Genomic DNA, 17,325 nt, shown 5'->3' with positions numbered 1-17,325 from the left:
CTTTTCTGTGTATGGGAAGATGCAAGAGTCTGGGCTTAAATGAAATCATTCCTCTCGTGTGCATCTCAGCCATCTGGAGCCAGTATCCTACGTTTTTCCCATCCTGAGCTCCCTTGGGCTCACCCTAAGGAGTGACTGCAATCTGATGGCTATTAAATCGCAGGTATTCTTCTCCTTCCTGAGTGTCCTTACGGCTCACCAGTTCACCCTGGAGGGCTGGAATCACTGATGACCGTGACATCCTTGTTTACTGATATGGCAGGAAATACTCCATATCTTATCCCCAAGCTATCTTTTTCACAAGCCCATGTGGTGTCCTGTGTGGATATTAACATTGACATTCCCTCAATGGAAAGGTGAGGGTGAATGTCCTTCTCAGGAGCCAGCCCATAACGGATACAAATGACTTTGAACTCCTGAGGTTGGTGGTGTATTGATCTTTCCACTGTAGTCCTTCCTAATGGTCTAAACATTTAAGATGATGTCTATGAAAGGGCAGTGTGTCCCCAGTTCCCCTTCAAAGCATTTCCTGGACGTACCCCATAGACTGTAACTATCACTGGGATCACCAGCCCAGCCATACAAAATTGAAATCATTTAGTGGAAAAGAAAGGTTTTTTTAAGCTTGTAAAGTACTCTGACTGTGTAAAAAATGTGGCCCAGCATGCTGGCAATGGTGGCATTTCTAGAGACGACGGCCAGGAAGTCACAGTTTGAAGGACTGACAGGTAGCGATAGATGAGATTTTATAATTATAACGAGCCCCCCATGAATATTAATTATTTGGGGAATGATGGAACGCAGTGTGCGTTATAAACAGCCTAGATGCAAAGCAGGTAGCCCTCTTTGAAAGAGTGCTTCAGTTCAGTTCAGTTCAGTCACTCAGTCGTGTCTGACTCTTTGCGACCCCATGAATCGCAGCACGCCAGGCCTCCCTTGTCCATCACTAACTCCCAGAGTTTAATCAAACTCATGCCCATCGAGTCGGTGATGCCATCCAACCATCTCATCCTCTGTCGTCCCCTTCTCCTCCTGCCCCCAATCCCTCCCAGCATCAGGGTCTTTTCCAACGAGTCAACTCTTTGCATGAGGTGGTCAAAGTATTGGAGTTTCAGCTTCAGCATCAGTCCTTCCAATGAACACAAAGAACTGATCTCCTTTAGGATGGACTGGTTGGATCTCCTCGCAGTCCAAGGGACTCTCAAGAGTCTTCTCCAACACCATAGTTCAAAAGCATCAATTTTTCGGCGCTCAGCTTTCTTCACAGGCCAACTCTCACATCCATACATGACCACTGGATAAACCATAGACTTGACCAGACAGACCTTTGTTGGCAAAGTAATGTCTCTACTTTTTAATATGCTATCTAGGTTGGTCATAACTTTCCTTCCAAGGAGTAAGCGTATTTTAATTTCATGGCTGCAGTCACCATCCGCAGTGATTTTGGAGCCCAAAAAATTAAAGTCTGACACTGTTTCCACTGTTTCCCCATCTATTTCCCATGAGGTGATGGGACCAGATGCCATGATCTTAGTTTTCTGAATGTTAAGCTTTAAGCCAACTTTTTCACTCTCCTCTTTCACTTTCATCAAGAAGCTTTTTAGTTCCTCTTCACTTTCTGCCGTAAGGGTGGTGTCAGCTGCATATCTCAGGTTATTGATATTTCTCCCGGCAATCTTTAAGATTCAATTAAATGTGACTCCAGTTGGTTCTTCCCAGGTGGCCCAGTCGTAAAGAATCGGCCTGCAATGCAGGAGACATGGGTTCAATCCCTGGGTGGGGAAGATCCCCTAGAGAAGGAAATGGCAACCCACTCCAGTATTCTTGCCTGGGAAAGCCCATGGACAGAGAAGCCTGGTGGACTATAGTCCACGGGGTCACAAAAGAGTTGGATACCACTTAACAGCTAAACAACAACAACAAGTTGGTGCAGAGCTGAGCTGGAAAGATCAGACCTGATAATTCAGCCCTAGTCTGAGAGTTAAGTGGCTTGAGAGCATAAGCTTTCGATGTCAGACCTCATTTTCCAGGATCCACACTTTTTTTTTTCACTCATGCTTCATGACTTAGTCCCAGACCAGGCATCAAACCCAGAGCCCAAGGCAGTGAAAGCAAAGGAGTCCTAACCACTGGTCGCCGGGGAAGTCCTTCATCCACACATTTTATGCCTGTAGATGTCCACCATCCCCACACTGGGAAGTTCCAGGAAGAGGATAATAAAAGAATTTTATGGCCCCTGTGTAGGCTCACAGAGCCTCCCTGCCTGCCTGCCACAGAGCCTTCATCATACAGGGTCACAGCCCAGGGAGGAAATTCCCCCAGGCTCCCAAACGCGGGCATCTAGGATGGCAGCAGTGCCTTCCCAGCGGACGATGGTGGCGGCCGCTCATTCTGACCCCCTTGCTGGACTTTCAGGGGCCTCGGGTGGAGTGTGGGGCCCCCACTTCCACTGAACTGGACCACACACTCGGTCAGTGCCGGGGCTCAGTAAGCATCCTGTCTGTCCATATTCAGGGCTAGGACTTGTAGCATGCTGCTGGGTCAGCTGAAAGTCCTCCTAGCTGGTTCAGAATCTGCTCGAGGGCCGGTGGAGGGCTGAAGTGGGGGTGGGGAGAGGGGGATGGGCACGTGGCCCCAGTGAGGACAGGAGGCTGCAGAGGGCAGCGCTGGGAGGGGCGCCCTGTGTTCAGCCCACCCCACCCCCCGCACCCACTCACACACACTCCCAGCCTGGGTGGAAGCCACCCCGAGATAATAGACCCACAGCCTTGGCCTTGACCACACAGAACAATTTACTATTCCATTTTGCTTCCAGATTTTCTTGGTCTGCTATTGTGATTTTTTTGTTCATCCTCAGACACCACCCCCACCCTGACTCTACGCCCATCCAGATGTGTGGAAAGTGGATTCTGAATGGAGCTAAAAGCTGAAACTGTAGCAAATGCACTGAGATACTCTCCACTTGGAGAAAACCTAAGTGAACGTTTCAGCCTGGACCCAACTTCTCTTTCAAATAAACCCACTGAAAAGAGTCAGGTTGTAAAAGGCCCCCATTCCAATAGAGACTGTGCATGGAGGCCAGTTCTGTGGCCCTACAAACACATTGGAGACCCCAGCCCCAACCCCCTGCCCGCCCAAAACAGGAAATGTTTTCATGATGTGTAAAGCTGCTGTAATTCAAGGGGAAGCAATGTGATGATGGTGATTGATGGCCAGCCAAGGAGAGAAACCCAGGCAGGGCTGTCGTAGAAGGAGACAGGCTGCTCCGGGTCCCAAAGCACTCTCTGGTGGTGACACGCACACCTTAATTCATGCGAATCTCCTGCTGTTGTGCAGTGCACGCCCTGCACAACTGTACATGGCATTTCTGAGATGGTCTAATCTAACAGAGCGAGTGATCAGTCTTTCATCTGGCCTTTTCAGTTAATGATACTCAGAGGTAGACATTGGACTGAGGGATCTTCTTAGAAAGATGAAAATGCTCCCAGGGCTTAAAAAAGAAAAACAGATGAGGATGAAGAGGAAGGAAAGAAAGGGCAGGGCAGAGATGCTGTCTGGAGCTCAAAGGGCCACTTTCCAGCCTATGGAGCCAAAAGTGTGAGTCCGAGAAAGGGGCTGGGTGAGTCAGGACCCCCTAGAACCATGTCACCAGGACCCCAGCAGCACTGAAGGCCAGGGGAGAAACTGCCAGGAGCCCAGGACAGGAAAAGACAAGGATACTTATGCCAACAGCCTGCCCAGGGTTGGAGGGAGTAAAGAAAACCCAAGTCTCTGAGTGGGGCAGTGCACGGCCCAGGGCAGGCCCGGAGTGAGGGGCAAGCCAGGCTGTGTGCCTCCAAGCTCCCTCCTCTGGGTGAGGCCACCACCCTGCCTGCATCCCTACGACACTTCCCCTCTCCCTGTTTCTACCGACAAATCACACACTGAGGCAATTTGCTGAGAACACGCTGCCGTACCGACAGCACTCGCCCAAGAAATTGTGTCCGGATGAAGATGCGATGATAATGGTGTGTCGGCATGCACAGACACACTAAAGCACGCTCTTCTGCCGAGGCAGCTCTTACCACCGGGGAGTGGAGGCACGGCGTGAATCCTGCAGAGACTGGTACATCCCCGTGATGCAGATTCACTGCAGGCGTGGGAGTCACGGTAACAAGGATGGAGAATGTTTTAGTCACCCGGGGCTGTTCCAGGGCCCTGAGCAAGGCACACCAGCTCACATTTGCCCACATGCACTCCTGATGCCCTGCCAGAGGCTCCCCCTCCAGGCCAGGACTTTCTTTACCTCTAGCCCTTGGCCCGGGCAGGTCCCTGGACCCAGAACACCTTTCCCACACCAGATCTGTCTAATGAGCAACAGTCTTTCTAGACTCAGCTCACAGGTGACCACTGCCTCCATGAAGAATTTTCTGATTTCCACCCCCACTCTGAGTTGGTCTGGCCATGCCTGTCTCAGTACCCTCACGATTCCTGTACATTGTGACTCCATTTCAGCACTTGCTCCGCTAGGTGCATGCCTATTCTTTCCAGAGTGTAAGCCCCCAGGTCACAGGAACCAGGTCTTATTCATCTTTGTAGCCTCAATTCCTCCTAGCTATGTTCCTGGGACAGATTAGGTGATAAAGAAACATTTATTGCACACTTGCAAAGTGGATGAGTGAGTAGGTAGGGAGAAGGATGAATAGATGGATGATGGATGGATGGATGGAAAGTAGATGAATGGATGGATGGAGGGTGTGGATGGATGAATGGGAGTTGGTAGATGGATGAATGGATGGAGGGAGGGAGGGATGCGTGGATGAATGAGGAGTTGGTGGATTGATGAATGGATGGGATGGATGGAAGGATGGAGGCATGAATGGAGGGTGGATGGGTGGATGGATGGATGGATGGATGGGTGAATGAATAGATGGATGGAGGAATAGCAAAAACATGGCATTTTTATGAAAATAAAAACCACAGAGACTGTCTGCCCCATGACACCAAAGCTAGAAGAATCCTTGGAGAGCTTCAGAGGCATTTCTAGAGCCAGCAAAGCCCAAGGTGAAACTCATGTTAGAATGAGGCAAGCTATAGTCTTTTTTTTAAAATCCTTTCTTTTTTGAGTAAACAATTCACATTTTTTTTTGCTCTTATCACATTCTCTCCCACTCACAGACATTTTTGCAATGGATGTAAGCTCATTATTTTATTATTAGTCATAAACCATGGGTAATTCACTTTTTAAATGGACTTTGTTACTTGCTGAAGTGCTGCATCAGCTACTCCTATGACTAAGTTTCCAGCCAGCACAACAAGGAGCTCTGGGTGTGACCCCACTGCAGGTCCGGGGGTGTTGCTCTATTCTACTGGGTGAATCCTCCTGTGGTCCAAAGGGTCTGAATGCCGGTCAAGGATTTTCCTGCACAAGAAGGCAGGTTGTGGTTACCATTCTCGCAGGGAAGTCACATTCTGTATTTTATAAGGCACATACGAAGTCTTATTCAATCTATGTGAATATTTAACAGCATGTAGTTTGATGGTTTCTACAGATGAAGCTTCCCCAAAATACAACATTTCCTCTCGGTTGTGATTTCACATCTGTGATCGATTGGTGATGTCTGCCAGACCCCAGGGTGGGGGAGGGGTACAGTCACGTGGTTTGCCTTATAGATCACACCCTATACCATACTACACATGGGGGTTATCTACTCCCAGATGCTGCAGGTGAAAAAGCTGTGTCCCCTAGAGGACAGTGGGGTAACAGCACAGCCAAGGTCAGGCTGTCTCCTGAGCGCCTTTCAGGAGCCTTGCAGATGGACAGACCTGAATTTGACTCCTGCCTCTCATTTCTCAGCTGTGTGGTGTTGGGCAAGTTACTGAAGTTTGCTCATCTGTAAAATGGGGAGGATAATGTTTACGTGGCAGAATTGTCGTGAGGGCTAAACTGTTTAATGAACCTATGCGATATTTCCCATGTCTGTGTTGCACAAAGGGGCCACGAGAACAGGCTCTTGTCCAACACCAGGAAATGAATTGTCCAGGGAGACACATGTGCTGTCAAATCAAGAGACTTTCCTGGGAAGGGGAACCTGGGTGGAGCGCAGCGGGGTAAAGGAACCCAGGAGGACTGCTCTGCCACCTGGCTCGCAGTCTCGGGTCTTATGGTGATGGGATTAGTCTCCAGGTTGTCTCTGGCCAATCACTCTGACTCAGGGTCCTTCCTGCTGGCGCACACATCACTCAGCCAAGATGGATTCCAGCAAGGAGGATTCTGGGAGATTGGTAGGACATGTGGCATCTCCTTTCAACCTTTCCTGAATTCTTCAGGAAAAGGTGGTGGCTTATTAGTTCTGAGTTCCTTACCAGGACCTCCTGTTGTAAAATAATTCATGCAAATAGTTACTATGGTGCCTGGCAAGGGTGTGCAGTTTCAGTCAGTATTTCCCCTATCACTGGAATCTGAAGAACCCATGTTCCCATCCCCAAATCTCTGCCACAGTCTCCACCCATCCATCTACACACACACACACACACACACACACACCCCGCCCCCAGTAATTGGCTCTGCTTCCTGTGGACCCCACCCACTGCAGTATAAGGCAAGGCAAGATAAGTAGTGATGAACATGTAAATGGTTGGGTTCTAACTCCAGCTCTGTCTCTTACTATTCATGACCATAGGTCTCTTTTCCACTCGTCTCCCCAGATACATTGATACAATGGAGGTCATAAAAGTACCAACCCCACAAGGTTGTTGTAAGGATTTGAAGAGTCAGTCCAAGTAAGTTAGTGAGGGTTCAATAAATATCAGCAATATCTATATCATCAATTAGTCTACTGTGGGTCTTCAGGACTAGTAGTTCTTACTCACAGAGGGTCGTTGTGAGGACTGAAAGAGACACTGTTCTTCTAAGCACCTACGTGGGGTCTCCAGCTGGGAGGGGTCATTGCTGCTCAGTCTCTCTGCGGTGACTTTGACTTCTTCCTGGTGCCACCTCTCGGGCTTTGACCTTAGGGGCTGAGCTCTCACTAGGGCCGTGGGGACAGACGGCAGGGATGCCTCACTGCTTCTGTGCTGCCTACAAGGACCTTGTTTCCCCTGAGACATCAGGGCTGCCTGTCACTGACTGATGGGTGGATTTGATTTTCGTATTTGATTTGATTTTAGTATTGTTTAAAAGGAGCACAACATAATCATTTGTGAACATACTTAAATCACTCGGTGGGATGAAATAAAAACATCAAACCAAAAATCACAGCCCAGAAAGCAGGCAGGCTCTGACTTCCCCCTCCATCTGGCTGGGCCAGGGGAAGTTTGCTGTTGCAGTGGAAGGTGGGAGGTCATAGGAAGGACCAAGGGGGACCTGATGAGTCTCAGCCACCAAAGACTTAAGGCCCCAACCATCACAGATGGAATGGGGCTTCCCAGGTAAAGAATCCTCCTGCCAGTGCAAGAGATGCCCAGAGATGCAGGTTCAATCCCTGGGTCGGGAAGATCCCTTGGAGTAGGAAATGGCAACCCACTCCGGTATTCTTGCTGAAAAATTCCATGGACAGAGGAGCCTATTGGGCTACAGTTCAAGGGACTGCTAAGAGTTGGACACGACTGAGCACACATGCATCGCCCCATGAGAGATGGAACAGAGAAGCCCAGAGAGGTTGAGTGGCAGGCTCAAGGTCACACAGGAAAACCTGCCATCAGCCCAGGACTCAGATGTGATTCAATGCCGAGCCCACCTCAGTGTAGGGCTCGTGAGGACCAACATGAAGGACTCTCTGCCCCTGCTGGATTGGAAGAGGGCAGCCCCGTGCACTTATCCTCTGAACTGTGGCTGGGAGAAAGCAGGATGGTGCAGTTCATTCATTCATTCACTCATTCATTCATCCAATAAATACCAAGCACCCACTATGTGCCAGGTCCTGTGTTAGAGGCCTGAGATACAGTGAGGCCGGAAGAGATAAGACTGTGGCCGGAGAGGGGAGATGCCTATTAGGACAGGCACGTGGGACCAGCCACCTACTGACACCTTGAATGAAGGACTTTCATAAGCACTTCCCAAACCTAAGACTCAACAAAGTCAGGAAGTACTGCAAGCGAAGCTCTTCCCACCTATTGTCTCACTCTACCCTCAGGGAAGCCCTGCTCCTCACAGAACTTTAGCTCTGTTTTGCAGAGAAGGAAGTTGAGGCCCAGAGTAGTTAGGTGACTTCTCCCAGGGGTGATGGCGCCTTGTGCTTCCCTCTTGCCCCGAGCTGTGTGGGCTTGGGGAGCAGGAAGGGAACAGGTCTCAGGGATCTGGGAACATGCCTTCAGGTGGTGGCAGGAGGGGTCTGTGGCAAACAGGAGCCCCTGGAGAGAGGTACCCCATTCCACTCATCCCTCTAGCCCCAGCGCCCAGCCCGGTACCTGGCATACTGTAGGAGTTAATGAAGAGCTTGTTCAACCGCGCTGGACCACCGGGCTTTGGTGGTCAACAAAAGCCCCTCTGAGCCTTTGTTAACAGCCAAACTGTACCCTGACGCCTCTTCCCTGCACCCCAAGGACAGCCCCCTCTGGCCGAGCACTTCTTCATCCACAGGAGTGAGCTGAACACTCCTGCCAACCATGTTCTCTGCAAAACAGCTCACAAAAGGGATCTTTCCCTTCACTCTCAAGGCAGTTCTTCCCAGAATCATGGCTTCCCACTGGCTCTGAGCCAGGATTCCTCTGGCCTCTTCTTGATCAGTTTCCCCAACACCCAAATGGAAGAAAACACCTTCTGAGCCAAATACTCAGACCCAGTTGATCATCTGAGAGCAGCCCACCCTCTGCCCACCCTTTATCCAGGTTTGTATCAAGTGAGACACAGAGGCTCAAAACCTGGAAGATTCTGGAGGCGTTTTAGCAGCTCTCTGGTCCATATACCTTGCTTTATGGAGCAGGAAAGTGAGATTCACATGTTACCATTCCTGCCTGAGGAACCACGTAAGTCACTGGAATCTCACTGGGTGTTCAAACTCTGCACTGTAAGCCTGGGCATTCCTGTGAGATGCTTGGGCGTCACTGCAAGGACCAGGAGACTGAGTATGAGACTCCAGGCTCCCCGCCCCCCACCTGCACCCACAGCAGCTCTCCTTTGCTTGTTTATTATATTGGTGTTCATGTCATATTTGATTTGAAGGGAGGGAAAGTTTTATGGCTTTTGAAAGTTAGGAGTTTTGCAGTCTGAAAGACCTGGAATCAATGTAATCTGTGACTGAGGGAAATGGGGCATAACCTGACTGAGCCTCAGTTTCTTCATCTGTTTAATGGGGATAACAATATCAACCTTGCTGCTTGATGAGAAGATAAAATGAGAAAACTCAAAAGGGCCAGCACAGAGCCTAACACATGGACTGCACCCGATAACGGGGCTTCGTTTCTTCCTAGAAGCCCCAGCAATGCTCCTCTCACAGTGCTACCTGCTACATTTCATTTCTTGCACAATCACGAAGAAACGGTCAAAACCACAGCATGCTAGCTTCCCAGTTAATCAAACGTTGATAGAAATCCCAGAGAGACTTCAGAAGTAACAGAAAATAAATGTGCATCACGAGTCATCAGGGTGTGTTTCTGTGTTTCCGGTCACAGCACACCAGGGGTCTCTGTTGCCAGGTCACTGCACACAGTGAGACAGAGACCCAGAAAGGAGATAAGACGCCAACAGCATCTTCAGTTTATTCAGCATCTGTTATTCACCAGACACTCTTGGAGATGTTTCCTGTTACTACAGAACAAAGCAGAAAAAAATCTTAACATTTGGCTTTAGAATTCCACCCAGGGAGGAAAGTGCCTTTCCTTGAGACTCCATAGGAGAGGATGTTGCCATGTACCAAGATGTCAAAGGATGATGCAGCTCCTTAAGTATATGTGGGTTCTGCTTCTGGAAAGGATGGCAAAGCAGATGAGGAGAGAGAAAGCAGGAGGGAGAGAAGGAAGGGAAGGAGGAACATGGAGAGGGGCTGGGCTTAGGCAAGAAGGGGCTTTGCTCTGATGTAGACCCTCCTCCAACTCTGACATCTTCCGTATAATCTAATGCCCTGGGTGAATGGGCTTTCATGAAAATAAATGAGGGGCTGAGTTTTGCATCCCATCCATATGATCCAGAACAGAGACCAGAAGACATCAGCCAAGGGTGACAGCTGACTTACGCATACCTTGTGTTCAAAACCCAGAGTGTCCCTCTGAAGCAGTCAATATCTCAGGGTGCTTCTCGTGCAGAAAGGGGAAGTCCCCCACTAAGCAAACGGCGGAGTCAGGATTCCACCCAGCTGGGTCTGAGCACGTTCTCCTAAGATGGGTCCTCCCAGCAGACAGGGAACCAGGATCTCAGCCAGGTGGGCTAGCGAGGAAGAAGGAGAAGCCAGGCAGGTCAGAACAAAGACCCCGACCCAGCCCCAGGAAGGAACCGGCAAGGGAATTCCAGAGTTTAAAGGGATTGGGTCCAGGTGATCATTGTGGCCAGTGCCTAAATCAAAAGGCCAAGTGGCTGACACAACAAAAGAGTCAGATGGGTACCAGCTAAGCTCAGTGGGCATCTCTCCCTGTCTCCCTCCTCCTGTCTCCTCTGGTCTTTCCTACCCTTTCCAGTAGCAGGAGGAACATATTAATATACAGCCTCATTATTGTCCCAGCATCCTCCCTAAAGGAGCATCCTAGCCAAGGCCTTCGAGTGTGGGCTGCAGACACAAGGAAAAGGCCAAGGGAGCTTAGCAACTGGTGGCTCAGAAAACAATAAAGAATCTGCCTACAATGCAGGAGACCCAGGTTTAATCCCTGGGGTGGGAAGATCCTCTGGAGAAGGAAATGGCAATCCACTCCAGTATTCTCGCCTGGAGGAACCCTTGGACAGAGGAGCCTCGGGGCTGCAGTCCATGGGTGTGCAAAAAGTCGGACGCGACTGAGCGACTGGCTGACTCCCTCCAGGCATCTCTGACTACGGGCAGCTAGGCTGGCTGCAGCGCCACCTGCTGGCACACCTCGGAATCTGCGGGCAGGGAGAGGCTGGGGAAGCCAGCAGCTGAGGAATAGGATAGGCTCTCCCGGCACAGGGAGGGTGCAAACATCAGTTTCTCTCTATAAAATGAAAACGTCTGTGGAGAGAAGCCTCAAGACAGTGGAGCAATGAGAGGCAAGCACCAGGGTATTCTATCGTAAAAGTTCTGAGATCTTGGCTTAGCTCATAAATATAAGCAATTGTGTAAAGCCACTGGTTCCATGGCACAGTGTTGGGGGGGGGGTGGGGGATGGAGAAGCCAAGAATGGATGAGTTGTCAAGTAAAGGCAGAAACACTTAAAGACTCAATCCTAAAAAAAGAAAAAAAAAAGACTCAATCCTGAGCATCTCTCTTCTATCCCTGAGCTGGCTCATCCACCCAACAGCTTGAAGATCCACCAGAGCCCTCCCCCCATTCACATCTCCCCCCCAGATCTCCGTCCCCAGCTTCAGATCCCTAGATCAGCTGTCTGAGGACCATCTTGACTTGGATGTCTGCATTGACAGGAGCCCATATCATAATAAACCCAACGCAAGATAAATTGAGCCAAAAAAGCATGGAGATTTGCTGGTCTGTAAAACCAGATTGTAAGGACGGCAGAGATGGAGCTGGTCTATTTGTTGAAGGAACGAAAGGGCAGAAAAACATGAAGGCATTTGTTAGGGGGAAGAAGATAGGAACTAAGTCTCAGTGAGTACCGATGAGCTGCTGGGCATTTATCTCATTTAGACCGATGAGGAGGCTAAAAGCTGAGGCTGGAGAATGGGGTGTTTCGTCACTTATTCACAGTCACAGAGCTAGCCCATGAAACAGTGGGATTCAAGGTTCTGTCTGACTTGTTCCACTGTCTCTAATTTTCAAATTAAAATTACAGATGTAGAAACAGACTCACAGACTTAGAGAATGATCTTATGGTTACCAGAGGGGAGGGGATAGTTAGGGAGTTTGGGATGGACATGTACACACTGCTATGTTTAAAATGATTAACCAACAGGTCTTAGGGTATAGCACAGGGAAATCTGTTCAATATTATGTGGCAACCAGGATGGGAGAGGAGTTTGAGGGAGAATGTATATGTACGGCTGAGTCCTTTTGCTGTGTACCTGAAATTGTCACAACGCTGTTGATCTGTTATATGCCAATACAAAACAAAAAGTTTAAAAATAAATAAAATAAAATTTAAAAATTTTAGATGTACAGTCTGTGGCTAGGCATAAGGGCTTAAGAGATTTTTTAATCCCCAACTGTACCTGCAATGCTTGAATCGCTGTCTTCCCATCCCAGCCAGGTAGCTGTATGGTTTTTCTTGCACACCCTTCATGATGGGGAACTCACCCTCAAGAGAGTGACTTTATTATTGAATCATAAGAGTGGTTTAGAAAGTTGAGACAGAGTGTATCCTTCTTCAGCATTAAAGAAGGGAATGCATGGGCTGTGCCTACCACAGTGTCTGCAACATCAATCAATGTGGTCGCCCTCCCCACTTCCCTCAGTACAACTGTTCTTGTGTCTGTCTTTCCCTGGGGATTCCAGGAAACAAATCTAGTTCTTCTTCCCTGAGACAGCCCTTCAGATATTTGAAGACAGTGCTTCAGGGTCCCCCTGAGGCTTTGCTTAGCCAGAATAAACAGTCCAGCCCACTTTGAGACACCCGTTGGTAAGCAAGAGCTGATGCTATACACACTGCAATTTTCCAGCTGCTGTGCCGTGCGAGGCTTCAGAAAACCTGAGAGGACAAATGATAAACCAGCCCCCGCAGGGAAGCCGTGGTATCTGGATCACGCATGCATGCGTACTCAGTCGTATCCGACTCTCTGCAATCTCATGGACTGTAGCCCGCCAGGCTCCTCTGTCCATGGAATTCTCCAGGAAAGACTACTGGAGTGGATTGCCATTTCCTACTCCAGGGGATCCTCCCAACCCAAGGATCGAACCCGAGTCTCTTTCATCTTCTAGATTGGCAAGAGGATTCTTGACTACTGGTGCCACCTGGAAGGCCCCAGGTCTGGATCATGACCTCCGAATAAAAAAAAAGGGGCGGGTAGTGACTGACCCTGAACAAACCATGGCCCATCCACAGAGCTTCACCCGCGACATTCTGGGTTCACCCACTGTGGGAAACCGTTTTAGAGGAAAAATAAATGAGTCTCTCCCAAAATGATTTGACATCATTTTAGACCCCCAGCCTTGCCAAAAGTCATTATGAATTCTTCCCAAATCCAGTTTGTGTGCTTATGGATCCAATAGTGAGCAACGTGTGGACCCAGTCCATTCTAATCATACACTATCAAACGTACTTGTCAGTCCTCCCAATTTACAGATGGGGAAGCTGAGGTCCCGAGGAGAGCAGCGACTTATCCAAAGTTATACAGGAAATCTGCAAAATCCTGGTCTGCTCATGAACTCCAAAGAAAGATGAGAGAGTAATGCAAACCTTCAGGGGAAAGGAAGAAGAAATGAGCTGTAGGGAAAAACAAAAGAGAAAAGCTCTGAAAGGCCCTCTCTGGAGTGTTTTTCTCTCGCGCGCGTCAATTTCCTATAGAGACACAGAGAGGATGTTAATAGTATATATACAAGCAAGGTTGAAGTCAGAAAGTCCTAGGTCCACATGCCGACTCTGCCAGTGACTTTGTGCATGACCTTGGACAGGCTACTTAACCTTTGTTTTTATTTTTTCTTTTATTTATTTATTTGACCATGCCGTGCGTCTCGCGGGATCTTAGTTCCCTGGCCAGGAATCGAACCACACCTGCTGTAGTGGAAGCATGGAATGTTAACCACTGGAGTGCCAGGGAAGTCCCTATTAACCTTTCTTATACTCAGCTTCCTCCCAAATAAAATTATAACAGGAACATCTCCCTCAAAGGAATCCCGTAAGCCTTAAAATAAAATACATAAAGAGATTTTTGTTCTCAGTTATGGTGGAGCAACTTGTACAAGGCTAACTAACCCTCCTGAAACTAACGATTATAAACTCTGGCCAAAAGATTTCAAAAGTACTATTTGATGGGAGGGAGACTAAAAACAGGCCGGAACTGGCATGTTTATACAGACCTTGAAGGAAGGGAACCACCCTAAATGAAATACACGTTTATCAATATTTATCGGATAGCTCCTTGGAGGACACATCAACTTCTAAGGGAATATTATAGATACAGCTCAAGCAGAAAGCAGTCATCCTGGAGTTAAAAAAAATCTCAAGTCAGAGTTCAGGGTTGCCAGAAAAGCTAAAAAATGGGGAGAAAAACTTTAGAAAGGAGGGAGGGGTCCACAGAGCCCTCCAATTTTTATCCCACTTCTCTGCTGCGGAGAAATGCAAAACAACAAATTGTGGAAGTGGGAAGATGTGGCTGGGGTAAAAGACTTTGAGAAGATCAGCATTTATAGGGAAGGTTTTAAAAGGTAAGATAGGAGAACTGATTTTGGAGCCAGATGTTGAAGGCCTGGGAGGTCCCTTGAGTTTAGGCACTCACGCAGTAGCCGATCAGTTAATTGTTTTTTAATTGCATAAGTGAACAAAGGAGTCACTGGGTGTGTCCCGGCTAAAGCTCCAGGGCTGACTGCTGGCCCTCCTTCCTGCCTTGCAGCTCACATACCTGCCCCCACCGTGGGGCGAGTGCCGGTCCTCCGAGATGGGGCTCGACTTCTTTCCCGTTTACAGCATCACCGCCTGTAGGATCGACTGTGAGACCCGCTACATCGTGGAGAACTGTAACTGCCGCATGGTCCACATGCCAGGTCAGTGCCGGGGAGGGTGGCCACAGGGCGCCGGGGACTGCCGGCGGCCTTCTTTGCATTTCTCACCCGACGGGACGCTCTTCACCCACTCCACGAGGATGCCCAGGGACGCTGTTCTGGGAAGACGGTTATTTGATGTGCAGACATTTCGGGGGCACATGGGAACACGCAGTCTGGCAACCACAGCAACGTCGTGGTCTGCAGAGTGGACAGAAGTTTGGAGAGCATTCCTCCCAGTGTCCAATATGTTTGCTAGTTGTCTGCTGTTCTTCCCTCCTAGAGCTAAGTGACCACATATCTGGATGCTTACAATTCTCCCATCCTGGTATGGTACACATTCAGACATCCAGATATTTATTGCTTTCCTCCAGATATTTTCCCTTCTTGCATCCAAATGTCTAGCACTCTTTCAAGTCAGGCAAGAGTCCATCAGCCAGCAAATGGATGCGTGTGTCCTGACATTCCTGTTGTCAGACTAACAATACGCGTAGCCATCACTAGAGGCAGTCGGCTTGTCACAGGCAGAAGGGGCTGGTGCTGACTGGGGCAGGAAAAGCTTGGTACTGCAGCGCAGAAGGAAGGACGACTGAGGCTACAATCAGTGGCCTTGGCTTCTAACTCAGCTCCCACCACATGATGGCTGTGTGACCTGGCACAAGTTACTAAACGTCTCTGTTCTTACTTCCATCATCTTTAAAACACAAACGTTTGCTGTTAGGATAAAATTTAGCTAAGATATAAAAATGCTTTGTTGGGAATTCCCTGGCAGCCCAGTGGTTAGGATTCTGAGCTTCCACTGCAAGGAGGCCGGGCTTTGATCCCAGGTCAGGGAACCGAGATCCCACAGTGCAGCCAAAAAAAAAAAAAAATGCTTTGTCAATTGCAAATGTCAGTGGTGATTGTGTGAAGACATGGGGAGAAGGAATTGAGAGTACTGGTGACTGAAGACCTACTATGTGCAGGGAACTTTACTATTATATTTCATGGCTATTGTTTCATGATTATATCATAATCATAGTTAGTTTATCTAACTAAATCCTGACTTTGGACATTTAGCTCATTACCAATTGTTTTCTGTCATAACCAATGCTGAAATGAACATCCTTGGAGCTAAATTCTGAACAATTGCATTAGTAATCAGTAATTTCTCTAGTAATCTAAATTTAGGATTATCAATCTTTAAAATAGCCTCTGAGAAGCAGGCAAAAATAGAATGGAATAGAATACAAAACAAAAAGAGAAACATATCAGTTAAATTCTTATTACTAGAAAAGAGGAACCATTTCAGTTCTTCAGCTCTTGGGGAAAAAATAAGAGGGTATTGTGGTAGACTTTGACATCTGTTGCTGTTCAGTCACTAAGCTGTGTCTGACTTTTGGCGGCCCCATGGGCTGCAGCACACCAGGCCTCTCTTGTCCTTTACCGTCTCCCAGAGTTCACCCAAGTTCATGCCCATTGAATCAGTGATGCCATCGACCATCTCTTCCTCTGCCGTCCTCTTCTCCTCTTGCCTTCAACCTTTCCCAGCATCAGGGTCTTTTCCAATGAGTTGGCTTTGACTTTAGCACGTGGGAAAAGGAAAAAAAAAACAGTTCCTGGATTTCTACAGAGACCAGAGAGAATCGAGCACTGGTAAATGCTACCTGGGCATCCCTGTGGCTCAGTGGTAAAGACTCTGCTGCCAATGCCAGAGATGTGGGTTCATTCCCTGGATCAGGAAGGTCACCTGGAGAGGCAATGGCAACCCACTCCAGTAGTCTTGCCTGGAGAATTCCATGGACAGAGGAGCCTGGCGGGCTACAGTCCATAGGGTCACAAGGAGTCAGACATGACTGAGAGACTAAACAACAAAAATGCTACCTGCCTGATGCTGAGACTGGGTCACCAGCCAGTGAGGTTTCCCCACGGAGCCTGAGCCCAAGCCAGCGGAGCGATTTTAATCAGTCCTCACATGACACTGTTACTGGCATCTCCATTATAACGTGGAGTGAAGGGCACACAAAGGGGAGACTGACCAAGCAGTCTTCACTCACGGCAGCCTGCTGTGATGGAAAGAGTCCTAGGCTTGTGAGCACACGGACCTGGCTTCCAAGCCCACCTCCATCACTGCAGGCCTGGGAAAACAGGGTAGTTAAACCTTAGCTCTCTCACCAATCACACAGACACAGTAGTTCCTATTTCCAAAGGTACCTAAGTGGGTTAAAGGGGATGATGCATGCCCAGAGCTTAGTAGGTACTTACCACTGCCTCCCCACTGTCAACACTTTGCTGTCACCTATATGAACCAGGCTGTCCGACCTGGGAGAAATTAGCTAGATGGTTCCCATTATCACAGAGAGGATCAGAGCCCAGTCTTCTGGTCCCCCACTAACCCTAGGGAGTCCTGATTGACAGCTGCCTTCTGACTGTCCACTGGTGAACTGCTACCCCTCCCAAGTACCCGGATGCAATCCCGTCCCCCGGCCCAAGGAGGGGAGGGGTTGCTGCCTGAATACCTCTCCCTGTCTTTCTTCTTTGCAGGGGATGCCCCTTTCTGTACCCCTGAGCAGCACAAGGAGTGTGCAGAGCCTGCCCTAGGTCAGTACCAGGG

General features: G+C 48.8%; 1 protein-coding gene across 3 annotated transcripts in view; it reads left to right on the top strand.

The window, feature by feature from the left end:
- ASIC2 (acid sensing ion channel subunit 2) overlaps positions 1-17,325 on the top strand; it is a 1,209,005-nt gene that overhangs the window by 1,177,518 nt on the left and 14,162 nt on the right. For all 3 annotated transcript variants that reach the window (XM_043480717.1, XM_043480710.1, XM_043480724.1), the window contains exons 4-5: positions 14,585-14,735; positions 17,256-17,312. In XM_043480717.1, coding sequence (XP_043336652.1) covers positions 14,585-14,735; positions 17,256-17,312 — 208 coding nt within the window. The remainder of the gene's footprint in view (positions 1-14,584; positions 14,736-17,255; positions 17,313-17,325) is intronic.

Source organism: Cervus canadensis, chromosome 1 (genome assembly GCF_019320065.1).
Source record: "Cervus canadensis isolate Bull #8, Minnesota chromosome 1, ASM1932006v1, whole genome shotgun sequence".
Lineage (NCBI taxonomy): Eukaryota > Metazoa > Chordata > Mammalia > Artiodactyla > Cervidae > Cervus > Cervus canadensis.
This window is presented reverse-complemented; position numbering and strand designations above follow the sequence as displayed.